Source organism: Harpia harpyja, chromosome 8, assembly GCF_026419915.1.
Source record: "Harpia harpyja isolate bHarHar1 chromosome 8, bHarHar1 primary haplotype, whole genome shotgun sequence".
NCBI lineage: Eukaryota > Metazoa > Chordata > Aves > Accipitriformes > Accipitridae > Harpia > Harpia harpyja.
The window spans coordinates 9,519,592-9,540,974 of NC_068947.1; the positions used below are offsets into that span (position 1 = coordinate 9,519,592).

Below are 21,383 nucleotides of genomic sequence, written 5' to 3' on the forward strand. Positions count from 1 at the left end.
CTTTTAGCTCTGGAGCTGTAGCTGGCTAAAGAAGCATTATGGAAGACCAAAGAGGAAGAATGGTAAATGTTTTGTTTAAGGACAGACCCTGTCCTGTACAGACTGGCTAGTTTGTCTGTGAGAGGGAGTATGTGTTGCTCATTTAAGGATTTGTTTGTGGGTGTTTAAATCTTGTAGGGCTTAATTTCTGGAATGGAAGGATTTTGGCTCTAGAGCTCCAATTTTAAGGGCAGCCATGTGAAAGAACTCTGTGTTCAGGAGAAACTAGGTGAAGATAGGTGTTTTTATGTGTGAGTAGTGTGGAAAAGTTTTGTCTTGCTTTTAAATCCCACGGTGAATCTAGCCATCCTTCTGGAGTATGAATCTTCCTTATAATTTCTTGTTAAAAGAGGCAGGAGCCCAAGGAGGAGGGAAATGGAGGAATAATTGCTCTGTGTGGATCAAGGACAACCAAACCCCATGTCCTTTTCCTTGTGACTTAATAGCCTCAGAGGTATCTTGATCCTGTAAGCATGTTTGTCGGTACTTTTACTGACCCAAATTCAAGGAAATGGCTCTAGTATTTTCTGTGTCAGCAGGCTGTGATGTGATGGAAGGGTATAGGGGTGTTCCTCTTTTTTTGAAAAGTGACATGTAGCTTAATGCTTATTGTTTGACTGGTATTTTACGGGCTAACAGTAAACATGAGTCCTACTGAGTCCAAGGTGGGGCTTTTTGTGAATATAATGGGATAGCTTGGTAAAACTGTCCCTACAGGGAAAACAGGGGTGACCTTTCGTATCTCAATAGATTTGATGGCTAAAGGTTCTGGGAAGATGATGGATGTTTGTAGTAACTAGTGTTGACTGCCAATACCAATGCGTTGGGGTGAGTGGCTCACAGTGATGTGCCACTGGATGGTAGGCAGAGTGGATTATTTTGTAGCTCTGTAGGCACAGCCAGAGCCACAAGTTAATGTTCTGCATCTGTGTTGAGCGCAGCTGAGCTGCAACGGTCCAGAGCAGGCTGAGAGGGGCTGCCTGGGAAAGGGTGAGGTGACAGAACCTCTCTGAGGCATGCAGAAACTAATGGCGGAATGCACAGTGGGGCCTGTAAAGGGAAGGAGCCCGAGTTCCTGCCCCGCAAAGGCAACGGTGGGGACCTCTGTGGGGCGAAGCAGGAGGCCGGTGTATTTGTGTGTGAAGCAGCACCCAACCCCTCCCCCGCTGTCCGTAGGTCCAGCTCCCACTCTAGGTGACACTGAAGCCGGGCGGGCCCCGCAGCGCGGCACTGCTACCGCCCTCCTCCTTCCCTCGCCGCGCCCCAGCCCGGCGCCGCGGGCTCACCGCGCCTCCATTAGGACCTACGCCACTGCGCTGGGGGCAGCGCACAAGATGGCGGCGGGCGCCGGCGGGCCGCCCACGTGACCTAGAATCCGACTCCTTCTAGAGACATCTCAGCCGCGCGCGCAACGGGGCGCTCTCGCGAGCCCGCCGAACAAAAGGAGAGGGCGGGGGGGGTTGTCGTGATCTCGCGAGACCTCGTGGCCGTTCTCCCCCTGAGGGGAGCGGGCCGCCGCGGTGGGGGGGGGGAAACCTCGCGGTATCGCTAGCAAAGCCCGGGAGAGCCAGCGGGTGCTGCGCGGGACCGGCGCCCCAAGTCTCGCGACAGCTCCGGAGCGCCCTTCACCGAGGGCTGAGCTGCGGAGGCCGGTCCAGGTCTCGCGATAGCCCTTCCCCGCCGGCGCAGCGCCGTTCGGTTTCTCTCGCGATAGCGCTGGGCAGGAGGAAGGGGGGGGGAGGGGAGCGCTCGGGCAGGGGCGGTAGCGTGCGCGCTGAGGTCAGGCGGGGGGCGGGGACTATATAAAGGCCGGGGCCGAGGCGGGGGGGGGGCTCAGTCAGGAAAAGCGATTCGTGGTGGACGAGCGGCAGCAGCGGCGAGGTCCCAGCCCGGCGAATCTGAATTTCTCGAGGCGGAGCGGGACACCCCGAGACGATCTCTCGTTATGAGTCATGTGGCGGTGGAAAATGCCCTCGGTCTAGACCAGCAGGTGAGAGACGGGACCCGGAATGCGAGGGGGGGTGTGGGGGGGAAGGCGGCGGCAGGCCGATCCGTTAACCGGAGCGTGGCGTCGGACGGGGCGGGAGGAGAGGCGCGGAGGAGGCTCGAAGCGCGTGGGGCAGGACGGTCGAGATTCCAAGCGTGGGACTTGCTTTGCTCTTCGCTTCCCGACCGTTGCGTCGTGATTTCCGCCTCCCCCCCTTTTTTCGCCGGCAGCCTCCCCCCTCCCCTCCTCCGTGCCCGTCCCCCCTCCCCAACGCGGCTGGTTTGTGGCGTATTCGGTTGTTGCGCAGTTTCCGTCGTGCGGCGGCTCCGCGCCGGTTTTCCTCCCGTGGGGGCGCGCCATCGCCGCGGCGGGGAAGGGGGTTGGGGTGGGGGACGGGGACGGGGGGGGGGGGGGTGGTGTGCGGGAAGGACGGGACCGGCGCTGCTGCCCGAGCCGGGATCTGCGCCTGCCCCCGCGGCCTCCTCGCCACGCTCCGGGCCCGGCTTTTGTGTGGCGGCGAGCGACGATGGTAACGGTGGCTGCCGGGACCCCTGGTGGCGGCGGCGGGGAACGGCCCTGCGCGCGGGTTGGGGGGGGGGAGGAGAGGAGGAGGAGGAGGAAGAGGGAGCCTGGGGGGGAGGGGGGCAGGGAGAAAGACACGATAAATGGCGGCCATTGTGCCTGTGACGGGGCGAGGCGGGGGGGGGGGGGGGGGGGGGAAGGACGGCGCTTTGTGTTGGCGCTCCCTTCCCCGGGGAAGGGGCTGGGGGAGGGGGCGCAGGCAGCTGCCTTTGTTCGGGCTGCGTCAGCAGGGACCGGCAGCAGCCTTTCCCGCTCTTTCCTCCGGTGCCGGTGGGCCCCGGTGACGCAGTTGGGCCTGGACGAGGAGCGCCTCAGCCGGCATGTGTCCGGGCGGCTCCCAGGCCCGCGATGTTGTTGTTCTCTCTTCTTTTTTTCCTTTTTTTTTTCCTCTTTCTCCCTACGTCTCCCCCCCACCCCCCGCTGGGCGGAGCCAGGCGCAGGCCCCTGCCCAATGTGGAGGGGATCGATGGTTATCTAATCCCTGGAGAAGCGCGGGGGGGGGGGGGGGGCGGGAAGAGGCCCCTACGTTGTAGCGAGACCCAGGGCGGGCAGCTGGCGTGGCAGGGCCCCGCTAGTCCTCGGCGGCTTGTAGGCTTCGGGCGGCCGCCGCTCGGAGTCTTCGGCGAAGTAGGTCAGGGAGCCGGTCCTCCCCCCCCCCCCTTCCCCGCTTCTTCCCCCCCTTCCCGAGATAGCACGTGACGGGTGCCGGCTGCCGGATTAGCTGGGCGGCTGCGGCTGCTCCCTGCTGCGCCGAAAATCCCAACCCGCAGTGCCGGCTGCACCGCCGCACTGAGATGGCGGCCGCGCCGGGCTTCGTCGCTGCGCCATCTCCGAGATCGGATTTTGGCAAGTGTTGCCCCCACGGCGGAGACGGTGGGGGTTCAGTGCGAGGAGATTTATGCATCGCTTCTGTTGACTGGCCCTGAAGAGCCGCTCTTAACCTAGTAGAGAGTATTTGTTTTTGTTTACTGTTCAAATAAGAATCGATCTTTAGCCTCATGTTGATGTTTGGATCAACTAAAGAGATCAGATTTTAAGTAGTAGCTTTAAAGAGGATGATGCGAGGCCTGCCATGGGAGGATTTTTCAAGAATCTGGATGTCCTAAATGGCAGCATGCACAACTGAACATCTGAAAGGATAGTGCATTGGAATCTTTGCTTTGGATTGATTCAGGTCGTATAGGAAGACACTTCTGTGCAATTGGTCTTGCATACAATTTAATTGTATTTAAGTGTGTCTTATTTCTTTCCCAAATAAGTTTCTAATCTTGCCGTGCAGGCAAACAACTGTAATAAGCTGGTGCTTAAGCTTTGTGAGTTGCCCACTACCTTTTGCTGAAATGAGTCCATATTGTGCTAGACCTAAAACATTTGGGTTACATGCTAGTAGTGCCTGAACTGAAATACCTTTTGGTAGACTTTACTGCGAGATGGAAGGCTACAAATGAAGTTTTAGAAAAGCAAATGCAAAATTATTTTTGCTGAAGTAATTGTAGGAGGCAGTCACATGATGTTCTGTGAGGAGTAGCTGCCTCAAACGTGAAGACTATAATGTCTCAGTAGTGTTAATGCAGTGTAAAGAAATAGCTGAGTCCTTGCAAGTGATGTGAACTGGTATTATTTGGGCTGTGGTCTCTGTATACATAAAAAAAAAAAAATTGCCGTTGATCTCAATCAGAATGCCTTTTGGTGGACTGAAGGACTATTTTAAATGTGAAGCAGAAGTCTGTGGTATTTGATTTTGTGGGTGTAAGATCCTCTTCTGGCCTTGCTGCCCATGTGGTGCATGTTTATTGGTGGATGCGAAGACACTTGAAGATGGTATAGCCTTGAGTATTAACTATGGCTTTGTTTTTTCTCCTTTAGAGGAGATGTAACTGACACTAAACAAATTTCTTTGCAGCAATAACTTGTTGGAACACTGCTCACTGTTGATAAGCAAAAGAGCTTTTTGTATCTTCACATAAATTCATTATATAACATGTTGATACTTGTTTTATTTCTTCTAGTTTTCTGGTCTAGACTTGAATTCCTCAGACTCTCAGAGTGAAGGAAGCTCTTCAAGCAGTAAGTACATGCAAATTCTCAAGCTTACAGACACACAGTTTTAGAACTAAGTGTTTTGTACCTGTGAAAAGTAATTTCTGAAGCCAAGATTTACAGAGGCTGATGGGGGAAATTGAGGAGGTTGCTAGTCATGCCTGCTTCGAAAATGCTATATACTTTAGGTAGGAGCACTTAATTTAGCAGTGGTATGGCATGTGTAAATTTCCTAAGTACTTAACTGAGAGAAGTTAGTGTTCTAATTTTGTCGCAGATTTTGTTGCCTCTAGTCAAATAACTGACGCCACTGATTGTAGTAGTAACGTGATGATCTGTCTTCTCAAAACATCCAGCTAGAGCTGGAATGTTTGAAGGTAAAACTTAGAACAGTTAACTGTACTAATTGTAATTCATTGAGTAGAAACTGTATTCTTTGACATGCAAGGCTTAAGTATGTTAAGAAGAGGGGAGGAATCTTCCAGGAATTCACATTCAGCTCGTGCCTGGTACATTCTGATTCATGTTGCTTAGCAGACAGATGCTTCTGGATTGTAAATGAAGAATGCTATTCAGAGGCAATTACGTGTGGCTTCTGGTTTGATCTGAGCTGACCTGATGGGGATGGTTGAATTTAAGGGGAAGGAAAAATACTGTGAGTAATAATACTGTGAGTGTCAGCACTTGAACGACATAGTGAAAATCTTAAGCTGCTCAAATATCTGGCACCAGTGTTAAGCCTTAATGAGTTCTAGGAAGACAGGCTTTCGTCATAGACACTGCAACATCCATAAAGGGCCTGTATGACTTGATCAAAGACATCTGTGCCTTAAAAAAAAAAAAGCAGCATACCTAAATGAGCATGCAAGAAGTTAATCTTCACTGTGTTGGTCCTCTGAGAGAAGGATATTAAGTGCTGTGTTAAAGGACTCTTGTTTAAAGACACTCGAAGTAAGAGGCCTTAAAGCTTCTGAGGCAGACAGTTTTTTTCTAAGCAAAAAGCTGTTGTTGGAAAGACTAGTGTCTCAAAAGGTGCTAACCCTGCAAGCTGCAGTCTTGTAACACTATGTTTCTTTTGTCCTTTAGAAGGCCGATACATTCCTCCTCACTTGCGGAACAGGGAAGCTTCAAAACAGGGTACGTATCAGAAATAACAGTGGCAACACTTCTAACTGGTTCTTGACCTCCTTCTGAATCTATAGGAACAGACTGTTAAAGGCTTTGACATTACTGTTTAAGGTGGTTTTACAGAGTGCTTGACTGTTCTGTGCGAAACACTGCAACTTAATGTTCTGCTTTTAGTGTACTATTTTGGGCTTTCTTCACCAACTTATATTGTAAGCTCAAGTTCAGTATCTGACTGGCAAAGTATCTTCCATATCTCATTAAGCAATTAACTGCCTGAAGCAAGATGGAGTCTTCCATGTTAACTTGACTAGCTCTGTAATCTTGAGAATCAATTTTAGCAGATTTTGGGAGTACCAGTTTTTGTGCTACTGTCATGTGGAACTTACAGTAACCAGTTGTTTAATATGAACAAATAGCACAATTTCACTTTGTAAATGGATGTTTTACACAACTTGCTTTTAACTGGGGAGTGTGAGAAGCAAGCCAGGGATGTCCTAGTTTAGCTTCTCGCAGTTTTTATGGAAGTCCACGAGAGTACTTGCAGAAGGAAATGCAGGATGCTGGTGAATGAAACATGAAATACATGACCATTGTTGGTCATATGTGTACATGGGGGTTTGTGCTGAGAAATGGCCTTTATATCTTGCACTTGATTTTTCTAAACAAAACCTGGTAAAGAAGAAAAGTTTTGTGGAGTGCTTCAGTGAAGTAAATTGTGATCTTTATTTGTAACATACAGAGATTGTCCATGCTGCAGCAAGCATTATCGTCATGTTTAATGACTTGTGGAGATACAAGAGAAACATTTCCTTTAACACCTATTGAAATAGTGGAATGGAGGAGCTAAGTATTTTCTGTTAATGCTACAACGTAAGAAATTGAAGTTTCATAGTGTGGGAGGACTTGGATCTCATCTGTTTCTAAAGCAGTGGACTTTCAGATTCTCTTTTCAATACTGCAAGAGGACTCCATTAGGAGTGGGTGGGAGGAGAATATTGAAACAAATGCTGATATATTTCACAGTGTTTCTGGAGCTATGTAATCTTAAATTTGACTAGATGACAAATGGTCCATTCTAGTTTTATGCTGTTTGAAGAGACAGATCAGTCTGTTTTTGTCTTAACCTTTGCATGTGACCAAGCTAGTGTGGTGTTCTGGTTTGTTTTGGTTTGGTGGGGTTTTTTTTTTTGTTTGTTGGTTTTTTTTTTTTTCTTACCTAAATGAAGCATGGCCTAAAGCACCAAATGATGAACAGCCTGTTACCAGAGCTGAATGTGTTGGGGGAAGTAGAGGGACTGGTTGGCAGCTCAGTAATGCTCTTGAAGTTCCTGGTCACGTTAACCTCAAATGTGAGCAGTCTTTCAAGAAATCAGCTAGCTAAACCTGAGAGGAATGTGCAGGTTTCTCAAAAGCAGGAAGCAACTTAAAGTTGTCTTGTGGACATGTGCTGTTCATAGATTTTCTTTCCCTATATGGTAATTTGTACCAAACTCCAGTTCAATTTTAGGGGGCTATCAGATATGGAGGGATATAGTGTTAACCTTGAGTTCATATCATGAGGTATAGGGCTGTCACTGTTGTCTTTTTTGTGCAAGACCAGAGGTCAAATATTGCAATGTACATGTGATCATGTGTGGCTTTTCTGGGGGCTTCAAGCTTCACCTTGGAAAAAGGTAAATGAGTCACGAAACTTAAGTTTGACACATGGCTTGTTCAATTAATAGAACATAGGCTGCCAACTTCCCTTGGTAAACCTAATGTTTCAAAACTTCCTTTAAACCTGGTTGAGTACTGTATCACTAGGACTCCTCATGGCTCCCTGTGACGGGGTTTGTGATGGCTAATGGAAAAGCTATGATTCCGGTTCAGGCCCCCTACTGAGAAGCAAAGTGGGTATCATCAGTACAGTGATGTAAAACTGAGCTATTTTATAGGATGATTTGAAGTCTGTTACACAGTTGTACTTTCAGAAAAGTAATGTTTGCTTGTGTTATTTGCAACTAAATTAATGATTGCTTCTTTGGCTGTGTTGAAGCTGGGCTGTGTATTGGCTGCTCCTTGGAATCTTTAGCAAGAGATTATTCAAGGTGTGGACATTAGCAAGCAGCAGGCAAAAGAGACCTTGGGTAACAGTGGTATTTGACCATGCAACAAAACTCTTAATGCAGCCTTACAAGCGTAGTAACCTGACAGAATTTTTATTCAGTTAAACTGCTGAGTGGAACTGTATTTCAGTAATCCAGTAGAATTGTCTTGCTCACCTACCATGACCTTATTGACTTCTGTGACAGTGTTAATTAACTATTACGGAATTAAAAAAACTTGAAAAAAGAAAAAATTATTTGTTTCTCTTGTGTGGTGTTCCCTTAGACATGCTCTAGAAACAGTGTATAGTTTCTAGCTTGGGGTTCTCACTTTTCTCTGAAGCTGACGTTATAGTAATTCATAGACCCTATTAAAGTTGCACAATAAGCTTACTTGCAGCTAAGTAAGATATTGCTTAAGGCAGTGGACTTAATACTTTTCATGAACACAAAGAACAGCTATTTTAAAGAGCTGAGCATTTTCATGATTTTAGTAGGTATTGACAGGGGAAGCATGCTAAAGGATCTAGAGTATTTCTGTTTAAAACTCCTACAGTGCTTTCTTCAGCTTATTCTTTCCATACACCTGCAGATCTGTCTCTATTGTAATACTAATCTGTTAGCTTTGTACATGGGAACAAAATGGTACAGTACAGAACTGCAGGAAGTAAGAGCATGCATAAAAATATGTCCTTAGGTTACTTAATGGCAGTTCTGTTTTTCAGCTGTTGAAGGTACAGTATATGGAGCTCAGTATGCAGGGCTGCCTGGTCTAAAGTGTCTTGCTTCCATGAGCTTGACTTGAGAACACTAAAGCTTGTTGTCATGTCATTTTGTTGTTAAGCTTCCTGGAAGCTGTTCTTGGATATTTAAAGTCTGATCTGATCTATAGTAGGTCAGGGAGTAGATGATAGAACTTAAGGGTCTTTTCCAACTTAAAGGATTCCATGATTCTAACTGTTTTTCCCCATCTTTGAAAAAAAAACCTGACGACTGCTGCTGCACGTGGCAGCTTTCCAAGTAAGCCGACAACGATTGGTGTTAGAACATTATAAAATGCGCGAATTAAAATGCTGATTGAGGAGAAGCACTGAAAAATCTATCACTCTTCACAGATGCAAGAACTACAAAACTGCTTTGGAAGTTCATTAACTTACTGAACTCTGAACTTAACCCTGTGGTGAGAAATGTGTGCTGGATGGAATCTATACAGGTTTTTACTTTAAAAAAAAAAAAAGGCCTTGATGTTTAAAGGAGTTTCCTGATAATTCTTGCATGGTCTCATGATCATTCACTTCAGAGAAGTCAGTCTGTGGTCTGTTACGGGTTGTTTAGTGCATTTGCTTTTGATTTTAATTTGCCACGTCTTGTTCTAAGTCACGGTGATATCTTCTGCTAGTTGGTTACTTAGAGTTGACTTGTATGGCCTGGACCTCTGTTGTTCTATGCTGATCCACAAATAAAATCAAATTAGGAATACCAAACTGAAAGCAGAATTAATGGCCCTGATTGTCAAGCAGGATATATATATGTATTTGTTAAGGACTTGGTCCAGAAGTTGCTACGCTACCTTAAAGAAAAATATGGCAAGGTACCAGCTTCAGAAACCAGTGCAGTAACAAGCTAGATTAGTAAGCTTACTTGGTATGCTATTTGGAGTATAAAATTTTGACTCCTGTCTGGAACTCTTCAGACCTGGTAGAAGATCTTAATGTAGTACAGTCAGCCCAGTTTTTTCACTAATGAGAAACTACATCTGTATCTTCCTGAAGATTGCTCTGTCAGTACCACTGCTGTTAGATCTCTTGGCAGGGTGACATACCCCAGTATTTTTATTATGGTTTGAAAGATACTCATACTAAAATCTGGTTTTAGATGCTTTCTAAACAAGCTACAAATAACTTTCTCATGCGTTAATGAAGTGATTATGGTATTCCTGATCTTTGTCAGCAGTCTCTCTGTGTGAAGTTAATTTATCCTTAAGGACTTAAGTTACTTCTTATAAGACTTTGGAGGTCTTGAAGCATTCCATGGTCTTCTGTGCTAATAAACTTCATGCCTTGATTATTTTTGCTGTCTGCTTTGGTTAGCCAGACCAAATGAGTTATAGTCACACTAGTTTTTAAAGTTCCCTCGTGACTAGAGCATGTCTGGATTCTGGGGAGTAGAATTTCTTACTTCAAAAAAAAAAAAAGAAAGGGGGGGGGTAATGACACTTGCCGGAGCACATCTAACAAGGTAGGGTAATTGTTGTAGGGAATTTTTTTTTTTCCAGAGAGAGAGGACCTAGAACAACGCCTTTCTTTGGAGTAATTTTGTTTTGTGGTTGCTTTTATTGTCCAGTGCATAGGTCTTGACTGGTTTTGTGCTGTGAGGCTGGCAAAAGCATGCTCACTAATAGGAGTGACATTAGTTGTTTATCTGTTTAATTATGTCACTTATTCTCTGCCAGCATCCCATAGCTGAGACTCGTTGGGTCATGTTTTCAAACTTAAGGTTGGAACTCTGAATCAGAATTTGTAAGTTCTTAGTCTAGTACCGAAGCAGTGTAGTACCAAAGCACTGTTGAATGCTCTACGTTTCTGTCTACCTCCCAACCCCCTGGTAGCTGAACAAAAACAACGCTTTTTACTTGATGGTGTTGGCAAGCTGATGTACTTTCTATTCTACTTGACCCTTTTTCTTTGAGTTAACATACCTAAGTAGGCATCTGCTTACTGTAGGTAGGTGTAAAAGTGCTGTGGAAAAATTCAATGTGGTAATTAATTGTGAAGAACTCCATATTCCTCATTTGTGCATGATGCTGTTAATTTGTTCTAGTTTGCGTAGGTCAGATTGCTCTGTGTACTTACAGTATGACAAAACATTCTAACTTCCATGTGGATTTCTAATGCAAGGGCTAATACCACTCATTGATCTCCATCAGAGGCCTTGTTAGCCTCACAAAAATTAAATGCATTGTCAAGGGTACGCGTTGAAGTTCGAGAGATAATGTAGATGAGGCTTGGCAAGACTTAATGTCTTAATGTTTCTTCTGATACCCATTTTTCCAGAGTAGGCAACTTTAATATTAGTGTTAAGGCAAATGCAGTGTTTTAAAAAATAACATGCGTGTCCATGAGTGGAGGGGTTTCAGCAAGTTCTGATAGGCCATGGGAGGAGATACTTAGTCCCTATTTCATCAAGTCTTAACATCTGTACATCTTCCGTTCTTGAACGACTGTGTGCCTTTCAATCCTGTAGACCTTCCAGTGAAGGCTTACTGGGCAGAACTTGGCTTTTTCTTGTAAAAGCCTAGACCATGTAATGTATAGCTAAAATATCTTTCTTCTACTAGGTTTTGATAGTGGTGGCTGGAGTTCTAGCAGAGATAAGGATGCATACAGCAGCTTTGGTGCACGGTCTGACCGTGGAGCAAAGTCAAGCTTCTTTGATCGTGGAAATGGATCAAGAGGAGGAAGGCAAGTACTTATTTGTCTGGGTGGTACATATGAAGTCTGTCTCAGTTATAGTAGTGCATCTGTAATCTTGATGTTAAAATTGGAGTTCTAGGTGTGAACAGCAGGATAAGGTAGGAGGAACCTGGGAGGGGAGGAGAGAGTGAGAGCGCCTTGCTTTTAAAGCTACATGAGTTCAAGGATGGGAAACTTGCATGTGTTGAAAAACGTGCCCTGTAGTCTACCACCAGCCACTCACTGCAGCTGTAATGATTTGCTGACTTAACCATTTCACCAAAAAAGTGCTAGATGGGTGGCTACTTCCAGAAAAATCATGAAGAGCTGTTGGGAGCACGTAAAATACATCAAAATGGATTTTTTTTTTAATTTCAGTATTTTTTTTCCTTGTTTAAAAAGTGTAGTTAATAAAACTGGGTGAGACTCTTGCAGGTTCTCTACCTTACTTGATCAGTCTTACACACATCATGCGCTGTATGCACAAGTGTGGTGAGAGTGACCTTTATCGACTAGTAAAGCTGATGCTAGTCCTGTATCCAGACTTTTCTCAAACATGATATACCAGACCAAAAACTAAACAGTTGAGGTAAGGACTTTTTCCACCTTCTTTCCAAGTGTCTAATACAGGTGAGCTCCCTCTCTATAAAATAATAATGTGACATGTAATTGAGGTATTTAGTTTGGTCACCTGTGGTGGGGGAATAAAGGAGAAAACTACAGCACTTGAGGGTTTTGTCTGGAGGTGGGAGACCTATATAAATAAGGCACAGAGAAAGGGAAGAGTACCAAACAGTGCCTCCCAAGAGGTTTAAGAAGAGGTCCCTACAAAAAATGGCAAAGACTGAGCAACTTGAATTGCAGCTCTGCTGGCAGATGACTGATTCTTTACATTTGTTACACTTAACCAAATAAGTTTCAATACAAGGATCAGCGTATTAAGCTAAACTGAGCTGTGAAATCATGGGAAACTCTTCTGTCTATGATGCAGAATATCATGACCTAGTCTGATGGCTGGGACTAAGTTAATTTTGGTTCATAAGTCAAGAAGCAAGTACAGATAATATGATGACTTTGAATTGTTCTACAGTTGTATGTGTAATACACAGAGCATACACTGCTAGATTATCATAGGTTTAATTTTACGTGTCAAAAAAAATCACGTTGTCCAGGAATGGTGGCCTGATACTCTTGCTGTATTTAGATATGAAGAGCGTGGAAGAGGTGGCGACTATGATAGGAGTGGCTTTGGTAGATTTGACCGTGGTGGGAACAGCCGCTGGTCTGACAAATCAGATGAAGATGACTGGTCAAAGCCTCTTCCCCCAAGTGAACGCCTGGAACAGTAAGTAATGTAATAATGTAAATTCACATGACAGGGTCAGTTGATAAGTCTAGCAAGTAAAATACTTTCTCTTATGTTTTTAGAGAGCTCTTTTCAGGAAGCAATACTGGCATTAACTTTGAGAAGTATGATGACATTCCTGTTGAAGCAACAGGCAGCAACTGTCCTCCACATATTGAAAGTGTAAGTGTTGTGGGTTTTTTTTTTAGAGTCTGGTTTGCTTATGTATCTAATAGTGACTATTTTGCATGTGAAACTTGATGTCATGCTGTCTTAAGTTTAGGGAGGAAGGGAAACAGTCTTGCCTTCCTACAGCTAAGCTGTTTTGCAGAGGAGGATTGCATATGATGAACTAAAACGTGGGAGAAGTTGTGTAAGCTTGTTAGTTAACACTTGTAGCTCACTTTTAACTATGTGACTTGTTTTTAAACAGTAAACATGTATAGAAGTAGGAGCGCTTGGCGGTGCTGGTTTGTTGTAGCAACTGCTTAAGCGTAGACATTGTGTTGTGCTAATTATAGTATGCTAGTGTAGTCTGCACTTCAGGCTTGGTTGGCTTTTATAAGAATCACTTATGTGACTGGACTAAGTAGCTACGAGACTCCTGGTAGCTAGTTCCTGAGTATCTGTAAACTTAATAGGTAAGTTCTATAGGAAGAGATGAAACAAAAGCTACTTTACAAATGACTTCTTGGACTGAATGATGTGTTTCATGGTGGCTGAAGGGAAGGATCCCAATCTTTCTTGTTTTAAATATGTTACAGTTCAGTGATGTTGACATGGGAGAAATTATTATGGGAAACATTGAGCTCACACGCTACACCCGTCCTACTCCAGTCCAGAAACATGCAATACCTATTATTAAAGAAAAGAGAGACTTGATGGCCTGTGCTCAGACAGGTAAGTTTACTGCTTAGTCTCTCTGTCAGCAGTTGGGTCTTGTATTCCTCAAGCTGCAGGTAAAGAGGTCTGTAAGGTAGTACAACTTACTGTTCAGAGTATACTGCAATACCTACGGTGTTGGAAATTAATTAGCTTTAGAGTCTTGCAACTGTTTTAGATGTAGCTTGACTGAATCTAATGTGTTTGTCCCAAGAGAAATGTTCATGGCTTAAATCACATTCACTTCAGGGTGTTGTGGTGCTGAGTGACAAGTCTTTTGTAGATAAGCTCTACTGGCTGAGTGCGCTCCAATGGCATAGGTAGCATCCATATAGTAGTGCAGGTGTTATTGGGAATATGCTAGTGATAGAGGATTAGTGCTGTAGCTGATAGTACAGTACCTTTGAAATGACTATTAATAATACTGAATTGTGTCCTGATAGGGTCTGGGAAAACGGCTGCGTTTCTTCTACCAATATTGAGCCAGATCTATGCAGATGGCCCTGGTGATGCCTTGAGAGCTATGAAGGCAAGTATTTAAATACCCAGCCCTGGAACATGTATTTTTTGCCTTGTATGCTGTTGCCTTCTTCTGAACACGGTAGCTGGGCTTAAATGTTGTCATTATTTTGGGTATGATAGGCAAGCTTCTCAACTTCTAGAAGACTTTAGCTATTTTTCTTGAAAAATACAGGCTGTAGAATGCCTCTTTTCCTACCTAAAGAGTTGATACGTGTAATTGTCTAGAGAAAAGGTTGTTTACAAGTGTGTGTTGTGCAAGCTTTAAAAGCGCTTTTCTTGCTACAAAAAAGCTACTTGGTCACACATGTCTGTTGTAGTGACTTTAGGATAGAAAGTAACAGGTTTTATGGCTATTATTTCTCTGCTGCTTAAGTTATGGATCACAGTGTGGGTTGTAGAGGCCAAGCTTGTGCAGCTGTGTTGTTGTTAATGTATTAACCAATTGGGTACTGTAGTAGGGCAGTCTTCAGATGCAGTGCTTAAAACAAGTTGGCTCTCAGCTGTGGTTTGTTTTTTTTTTCTCTTGTTAAGACAAACTTGGGTGACCTGTCTTCAACATTGCCTATAGTAGCTGTTTTAATTCCCCTTGTATTTGGGGTACTCATTCAAAGTTTTTTTTTTTTTTTTCCTTCAGGAGAATGGAAGGTATGGGCGCCGCAAGCAATATCCAATCTCACTGGTCTTGGCTCCCACTAGAGAATTGGCTGTGCAAATCTATGAGGAAGCCAGAAAGGTATATCTAGAAGTTCATTATTACAAAATAGCTGAAATATGGTTTTTCTTAGAACTAACTTACTTTGTTTTATAGTTTGCATACCGTTCCAGAGTTCGTCCCTGTGTTGTATACGGTGGTGCAGACATTGGTCAGCAGATACGTGACTTAGAACGTGGATGTCACTTGCTTGTAGCAACTCCAGGACGACTGGTTGATATGATGGAGAGGGGAAAGATTGGACTGGATTTCTGCAAGTAAGTAAAGTGTTCTTGTCCATATGTGAATGACTTGACAACTAGCAACTGTGCATTTTAAAGTGAGATCTGGAGTTAATGACACTTAAGTTGTAGCTTTTGGACTGTGTAAACATCTAGTTGAGAACTTGTGGTCCAGTGTCTGTGCTGGGTTACAGCTTAAAGAAAAAAGCTCTGAAGAATAACCTTTTTTGTTACTATTTAGGTACCTAGTGCTTGATGAAGCTGACAGAATGCTTGATATGGGGTTTGAACCTCAAATTCGTCGGATTGTTGAACAAGATACTATGCCACCAAAGGGAGTTCGTCATACCATGATGTTCAGTGCTACTTTCCCCAAGGAAATCCAGGTACTTCACAAAAGTTCAAATGCTTTAACATGTAGGGCCAGATTTCATCTCTGGAAGGAGGGGAAAAATACTCCCTTTAAACTTTTTTTTTTTCCCCCTTCCCTTTTCTTAGATGCTAGCTCGTGACTTCCTGGATGAATATATCTTTCTGGCTGTTGGCAGAGTAGGTTCTACATCTGAAAATATCACACAGAAAGTAGTATGGGTGGAAGAGTCAGACAAACGATCATTTCTGCTTGACCTGCTAAATGCTACAGGTAAAGACCAGTTTCAGATAAGCAAATAATGCAAAATTCAGATGAGGCAAATCTAATGACTCAAGTAATAGGAACTATTGAGTAGGTGAATGAAAGGGTATTTCCTTAATATGCAGTGAATGTATTGCACTGGCTAAATGTCAGTTTTAAGTTGATGTAAGCTCTTCTGGTAATATAAAATGAGGAGGGAGGTCTCTAGTGTCCAGTTTAGAATAAACAAGAGCCGAGAACTGAAACTGCCTTGTACAAGGTGGTGGAGCTAAGTATTTGTGTGGCTTTTCTGCTAACTTGTGCCTTAATTATTGTTAGGCAAGGATTCCTTGACTCTGGTGTTCGTGGAAACTAAAAAGGGTGCAGATGCTCTTGAGGACTTCTTGTACCATGAAGGATATGCCTGTACAAGTATACATGGAGATCGCTCTCAAAGAGACAGAGAGGAAGCACTGCACCAGTTCCGTTCGGGCAAGAGCCCAATTCTTGTTGCCACAGCAGTAAGTGAAATCTATGAAGCTTGAGCCAGTAAGCCTGTTACTTGGCCTGTGGAATTTTACTAAGACTTGATTTAATCCTTTAACCACTAGGTAGCAGCAAGAGGACTGGATATCTCAAATGTAAAGCATGTCATAAACTTTGACTTGCCAAGTGACATTGAAGAGTATGTACATCGTATTGGTCGTACAGGCCGTGTAGGAAACCTTGGTAAGTATTACCTGGAATTTTCATAGACAGCACTTAATACCTGAGTTGATACGTGTAGTAGTATTGGCTAAGTAGCAAATTCCAACTAAGTACTTGAGAGAAACCCATGTGCTACCTTCTGTGACCAGAAGCTGGTCACTGCTGTCTAGCCAGTGTGGAAAGTAACCAGTTCCTTTAGTGCTTTTGTTGCTGTCAAAAAGCTCTGCCACATGTAAGCTTAGTATCTTCTGTGTCAGTAAATAGCCAGTGTTTTGTGACTAGAAATAGCTTTCTCTTTAGGTAGTTGTTGTGTTCTCAAGCTTGGCTATAAGGAATCTGATACTGTACTTGTCACAGCTGCAAGTGGAGTTGTGGAATGGGTTTAAGTGCTGTAGGGTACTTGTTTTGTGTGGTGCTAAAACTGAATGTTTACTTCAGGTCTTGCCACCTCATTCTTCAATGAGAGGAACATAAACATCACCAAGGACTTGCTTGATCTTCTTGTTGAGGCTAAGCAAGAAGTACCATCTTGGCTGGAAAACATGGCTTATGAACAGCATCACAAAGGAGGTGGTAGCCGTGGGCGATCTAAGAGGTAATGGTCACAACTTGGCTAAAGGTGTACTTAATCCATTGTGCGAGGCAGTTCTGTGATGTATTTTCAGTCTAAAAATACAGTTGGAGGAAGACAAACCATTGCACTATAAACTGAGTTAGGTGCATCAGAAGGTGACAGCTTGATGTCTAGTTTTGTTCTATGTTACTGTAAGGCAATTAACCCATAAGACTTTTTTCCTCTTAAGCAGACAACTAGATACAGCTGAGGTAGAAGACATCTAGCAAAAATGGCTTTAGAACTCTGTGAAAGCACTTACAAAATACTTAACTAGAAATGCATACCTACATGTGCCAGAGGTGTACTATAAGCAGCTATTTTGATGTTTAGGAGAAGGTAATGCATGCCTCCTGACATAAACCAGGAAAGAGATGAGAGTTAGACTTCAGGTGTGTGGCCACTGGTAAAATAGTTTTGCTATGGAAACCTAAAATGCTTCATAAGCTGGTAATATAAAGCTATGTTTAATGGCTTAAAGGGGTGGGAGGAGAGACAACCCTTCCTCTTAATGTAGTTAAGATGATATGACCACATGAATTCCAGTTGTTTGGGTTTTTTTTCTTCAGAAGTATGCTTGTAAAATGGTCATCCTTTTCTACAACATGAAAGATGGTCATAAATGTATCACTTAAACACTGAGATAGTTTTAGAAACTCTGTGGAACAGAGGTCACACTGAATCAAATCTTACCTGGACCTGAGTGAGTAATTTTTAGGGTAACATGAGAAGTTCAACATGAGCCTGCTTGAATAGTAAATTTTCCTTTGCCATCTTGAATGCCCTTTCCAGGTAGCATTGAGATGCTTACTGAGCAAGCTTGCCTGCTGAGCTTGACACTTGTACTGGTTGTTGGCCAGCTGTAGTTGGTAACCAGAGTTTAAGAAATTTATACTTGAATCTCAATGTCTACAGTGCTTAAAATATCACTGACTTTACTCAAGTGTTTGTTTCCTTCCTTTATACAGCAGTAGGTTCAGTGGAGGATTTGGTGCCAGAGACTATCGAACAAGTAGCGGTTCTGGCAGCAGTAGCTTTAGTAGCAGTCGATCAACCAGCAGCCGCAGTGGAGGAAGTGGCAGCAGAGGATTTGGAGGTAAGAAAAACTGGGCAGGCAGTGCTAGCAAATACTAATAGCAAAACCAGATGTAAAATGCTTGCTGTAGTAAAACTTTGGGAGGTAATGTTTAAATATGAGGTCAGCTGGTGCTTGTTATGCAAAGTCTTGGCATCCTTCTTGGATCTAGGCTAGCACAAATTACCTGTCTTTGAATAGTTTGATGCTACCTCTCTTTCCAGGACTTTAGTTTGTGTGCATTTGACAGTACTTCTGGGTGGGTTTGCTTTAATAGATAATAGACATCTTGTCTGTGCCCTGGGTTATTTTCTTGTTGTGAAGGCACAAGTCTAGCCGGCTAATTAAGCATCACTTTCTCTTGCCTTTCATAGGTGGTGGTTATGGAGGCTTCTACAACAGTGATGGATATGGAGGAAACTATAACTCCCAGGGGGTTGACTGGTGGGGCAACTGAATCTGCTTGCAGCAGATATCCTACCAAACAAGCTAATATGGAAACCACATGTAACTTAGCCAGACTATACCTTGTGTAGCTTCAAGAACTCGCAGTACATTACCAGCTGTGATTCTCCACTGAAATTTTTTTTAAGGGAGCTCAAGGTCACAAGATGGAAACAAAGGAACAAGTAGCCCTATCTTGAAGGTGGTTTTGAAGACTCTATTGCTGTAGTCAGGATTAACTCCCCTCCCACCCATCCCCACCCAGAAACTGCATTTATAATTTTGTGACTGAGGATCATTTGTTTGTTAATGTACTGTGCCTTTAACTTTAGACAACTTTTATTTTGATGTCCTGTTGGCTCAGTAATGCTCAAGATATCAATTGTTTTGACAAAATAAAAATTACTGAACTTGGGCTAAAATCAAACCTTGGCACACAGGTGTGATACAACTTAAACAGGAATCACTGATTCATCCATAATATTACAAAGAAAAACTTATGCGGTAGCCTGCATTAGGGCTTTTGGTATCTGCAGATTTGAAAAATAAAACATCTTGAAGCATATCAATGCAATTAGTTTCTAATGTGGCAAAACTGTACTAAGTTAAAGTTCTGATTTGCTCACTCTATCCTGGATAGGTACTTAGAACCTGATAGCCTTTAATAAGCCATTCCAGTCATGATGAGATGATGTATGGATACATGCATACATTAAAAGCACTGTTTTTGAAGTTAATGCAAGTAAATACAGCAATTCCTTTTTCAATATTTAGGCAGATCATTAATGTGAGCTAGCCAAATGTGGGCAGAACATTACAGGGAACGTTTAAAGGTCTGATAACTTGAAATAGTTTTTAGGAGAATTCATCTATTTAGACTTTTTAAAAATGCCTGCCATATGAAATTGAAATGGTAGAATGGCTGACCATGGCAGTGATTGGTCCTCCTTAAGGGCCTGACTGAATTTTTGGTCTAATAACGCATGCTAGTGTTGATGTTTTTTGGTCAAGAGGGTATGAACAGGAAGAATTATGCAGCAGGCTTTATTTTAATGCAGATTCACATTACTCTGTTCAAGCTGCGTGGAGATGTTAAACTGGCTTACTGTAGACTTTGTAAAATGGCTCCAGAAGAGTAACAAACAAACCTGAGATCACAGAGGTTGGAAATGTACATAAACTGCACAAGGTTTCAATTCTGCTATTAAAGTGCAGTTTTAGTCAGTTTTAGTTGCATAGGTTTCCATTGTATTTATAGTCTGTTTATGCTAAATCTGGCCAAAGATAAGTATTGTCCACCAGAAAAATGCCTCTGCCACTTGGAATTTCTGTGCTAACTTTGTGGCCAGAGCAGTTAACAACTAATCTACAGTGGCGTAGGAAAATGGCAAAAATCTCCTAAAGTGCAATAGATTTTTTCAAGTGTATTGTGCCTTGTTCTAAAACTTTTATTAAGTAGGTGCACTTGACAGTATTGAGGTCATTTGTTATGGTGCTATTTCAAGTCTAGGTTTAGGCCCTTGTACATTTTGCCCATAACTTTTTACAAAATACTTCTTTTATTGCACATTCAGAGAATTTTATATATGTCTTGTGTGCGTGTCCTTAACTTCCAATCTTATTTTGTCTCTTGGAGATTGAACGCAGCTTGTTTAAGGAGAAGGAAATAGATTCTAAAACTTATTTGGGACCATGGGAATGATAGCTGGGAAGAAAACTATTTGCACACGACAGATTTCTAGATACTTTTTGCTGCTAGTTTTGTGTAATATTTATTGAACATTTTTGACAAATATTTATTTTTGTAAGCCTAAAAGTGATTCTTTGAAAGTTTAAAGAAACTTGACCAAAAGACAGTACAAAAACACTGGCACTTGAATGTTGAATGTCACCGTATGCGTGAAATTATATATTTCGGGGTAGTGTGAGCTTTTAATGTTTAAGTCATATTAAACTCTTAAGTCAAATTAAGCAGACCCGGCATTGGCAGTGTAGCCATAACTTTCTGATAGTAAAACAAAAATTGGCAACTTAAAATTAAACATGCCAAGGTTTTGATACACTTGTCTTAAGATATTAATGAAACACTTCTAAACACTGATGTGAAGTGTCCAGATTCTCAGATGTTTGTTGCGTGAGTTTTGTTTAGTTGTGTGTTTTTTTTTTTTCAGTGAATGTCTGGCACATTGCAATCCTCAAACATGTGGTTATCTTTGTTGTATTGGCATAATCAGTGACTTGTGCATTTTAGCAAGTTTTATCAGCCAGCAATATTTTCAGTTCAGATACAAGGATTCAAAACAATATGCAAGAATGGATTTAAACTTGCTGAATGTGAAAATTGAACTTCAAGTCACTGTAGGTTTAGAATTGCTTATTGTATTAGTTTAGATGCTAGCACTGCATGTGCTGTGCATATTCTTGATTTTATTAAAATAAAAAAGTTGAACTGCACAGTCTACTCATTTGTGAAGCGTCACTTTTCTGGTTTACAAGATCTGTAGCCCAAGTAGTCTCATTGACGTGCAACTCTGGAAGCAGGTGAATCTACTGTGGTACACATCAGTGCGCTTATAAATGGCAGTTAAGCTTAGGGCTATAGCTGTAGCAACCTTAACTGCCCCACAATGTTGGATACTTGTACAAGTTTTCTAGAGAAGCTTAACAAAGCAGATGTGGGACAGATGGGGAGACAACCTTTTTCTTTTTTTTTTTTTTTGCCTTAGGGGTACCAAGTTTAGCTGTAACAATTTAAAATTTATTGAACTCCCTCAGACTTTATTCCTCAGCCATGTAATGTTAAGGACCTTATCTCTCAGTTGTGCCTCTGACCTTAGCAATGGTGCCTTGTAGTAGACAGCTTTAATTTTGACATCTTACTTGTTGATTGGCAGCCTCATCAAAAACAAGCATGTGCGATTCTGTGGGAAAACTGC

The 21,383-nt window shown here is 42.8% G+C and overlaps 1 protein-coding gene across 2 annotated transcripts; it reads left to right on the top strand.

Moving 5' to 3' along the window:
• The first annotated feature begins 1,803 nt into the window (after positions 1 to 1,803).
• On the top strand, positions 1,804 to 20,901 carry DDX3X (DEAD-box helicase 3 X-linked). Of its 2 annotated transcripts, none has more exons than XM_052794068.1 (17): positions 1,804 to 2,029; positions 4,618 to 4,675; positions 5,735 to 5,785; positions 11,198 to 11,321; positions 12,517 to 12,657; positions 12,741 to 12,840; positions 13,422 to 13,557; positions 13,983 to 14,068; positions 14,696 to 14,794; positions 14,870 to 15,030; positions 15,236 to 15,380; positions 15,493 to 15,637; positions 15,947 to 16,128; positions 16,219 to 16,336; positions 16,754 to 16,910; positions 17,897 to 18,024; positions 18,378 to 20,901. In XM_052794068.1, the coding sequence occupies exons 1-17, from the start codon at positions 1,985 to 1,987 to the stop codon at positions 18,458 to 18,460; spliced, it is 1,959 nt and encodes a 652-aa protein (XP_052650028.1). In that variant the 5' UTR covers positions 1,804 to 1,984; the 3' UTR covers positions 18,461 to 20,901. The 2 variants fall into 2 exon arrangements, with proteins under 2 accessions (XP_052650028.1, XP_052650029.1); XM_052794069.1 differs by having other exon boundaries at positions 17,900 to 18,024.
• Positions 20,902 to 21,383: the final 482 nt, after the last annotated feature.

Excerpts from the sequence above, each read along its gene's own strand:
- DDX3X (XM_052794068.1), top strand. The coding sequence starts at position 1,985 with ATGAGTCATGTGGCGGTGGAAAATGCCCTCGGTCTAGACCAGCAG. Across the intron at positions 5,786-11,197 it reads CAGGGAAGCTTCAAAACAGG|GTTTTGATAGTGGTGGCTGG; the intron begins GTACGTATCAGA and ends TTCTTCTACTAG. Across the intron at positions 15,381-15,492 it reads CTTTCCCCAAGGAAATCCAG|ATGCTAGCTCGTGACTTCCT; the intron begins GTACTTCACAAA and ends CCCTTTTCTTAG.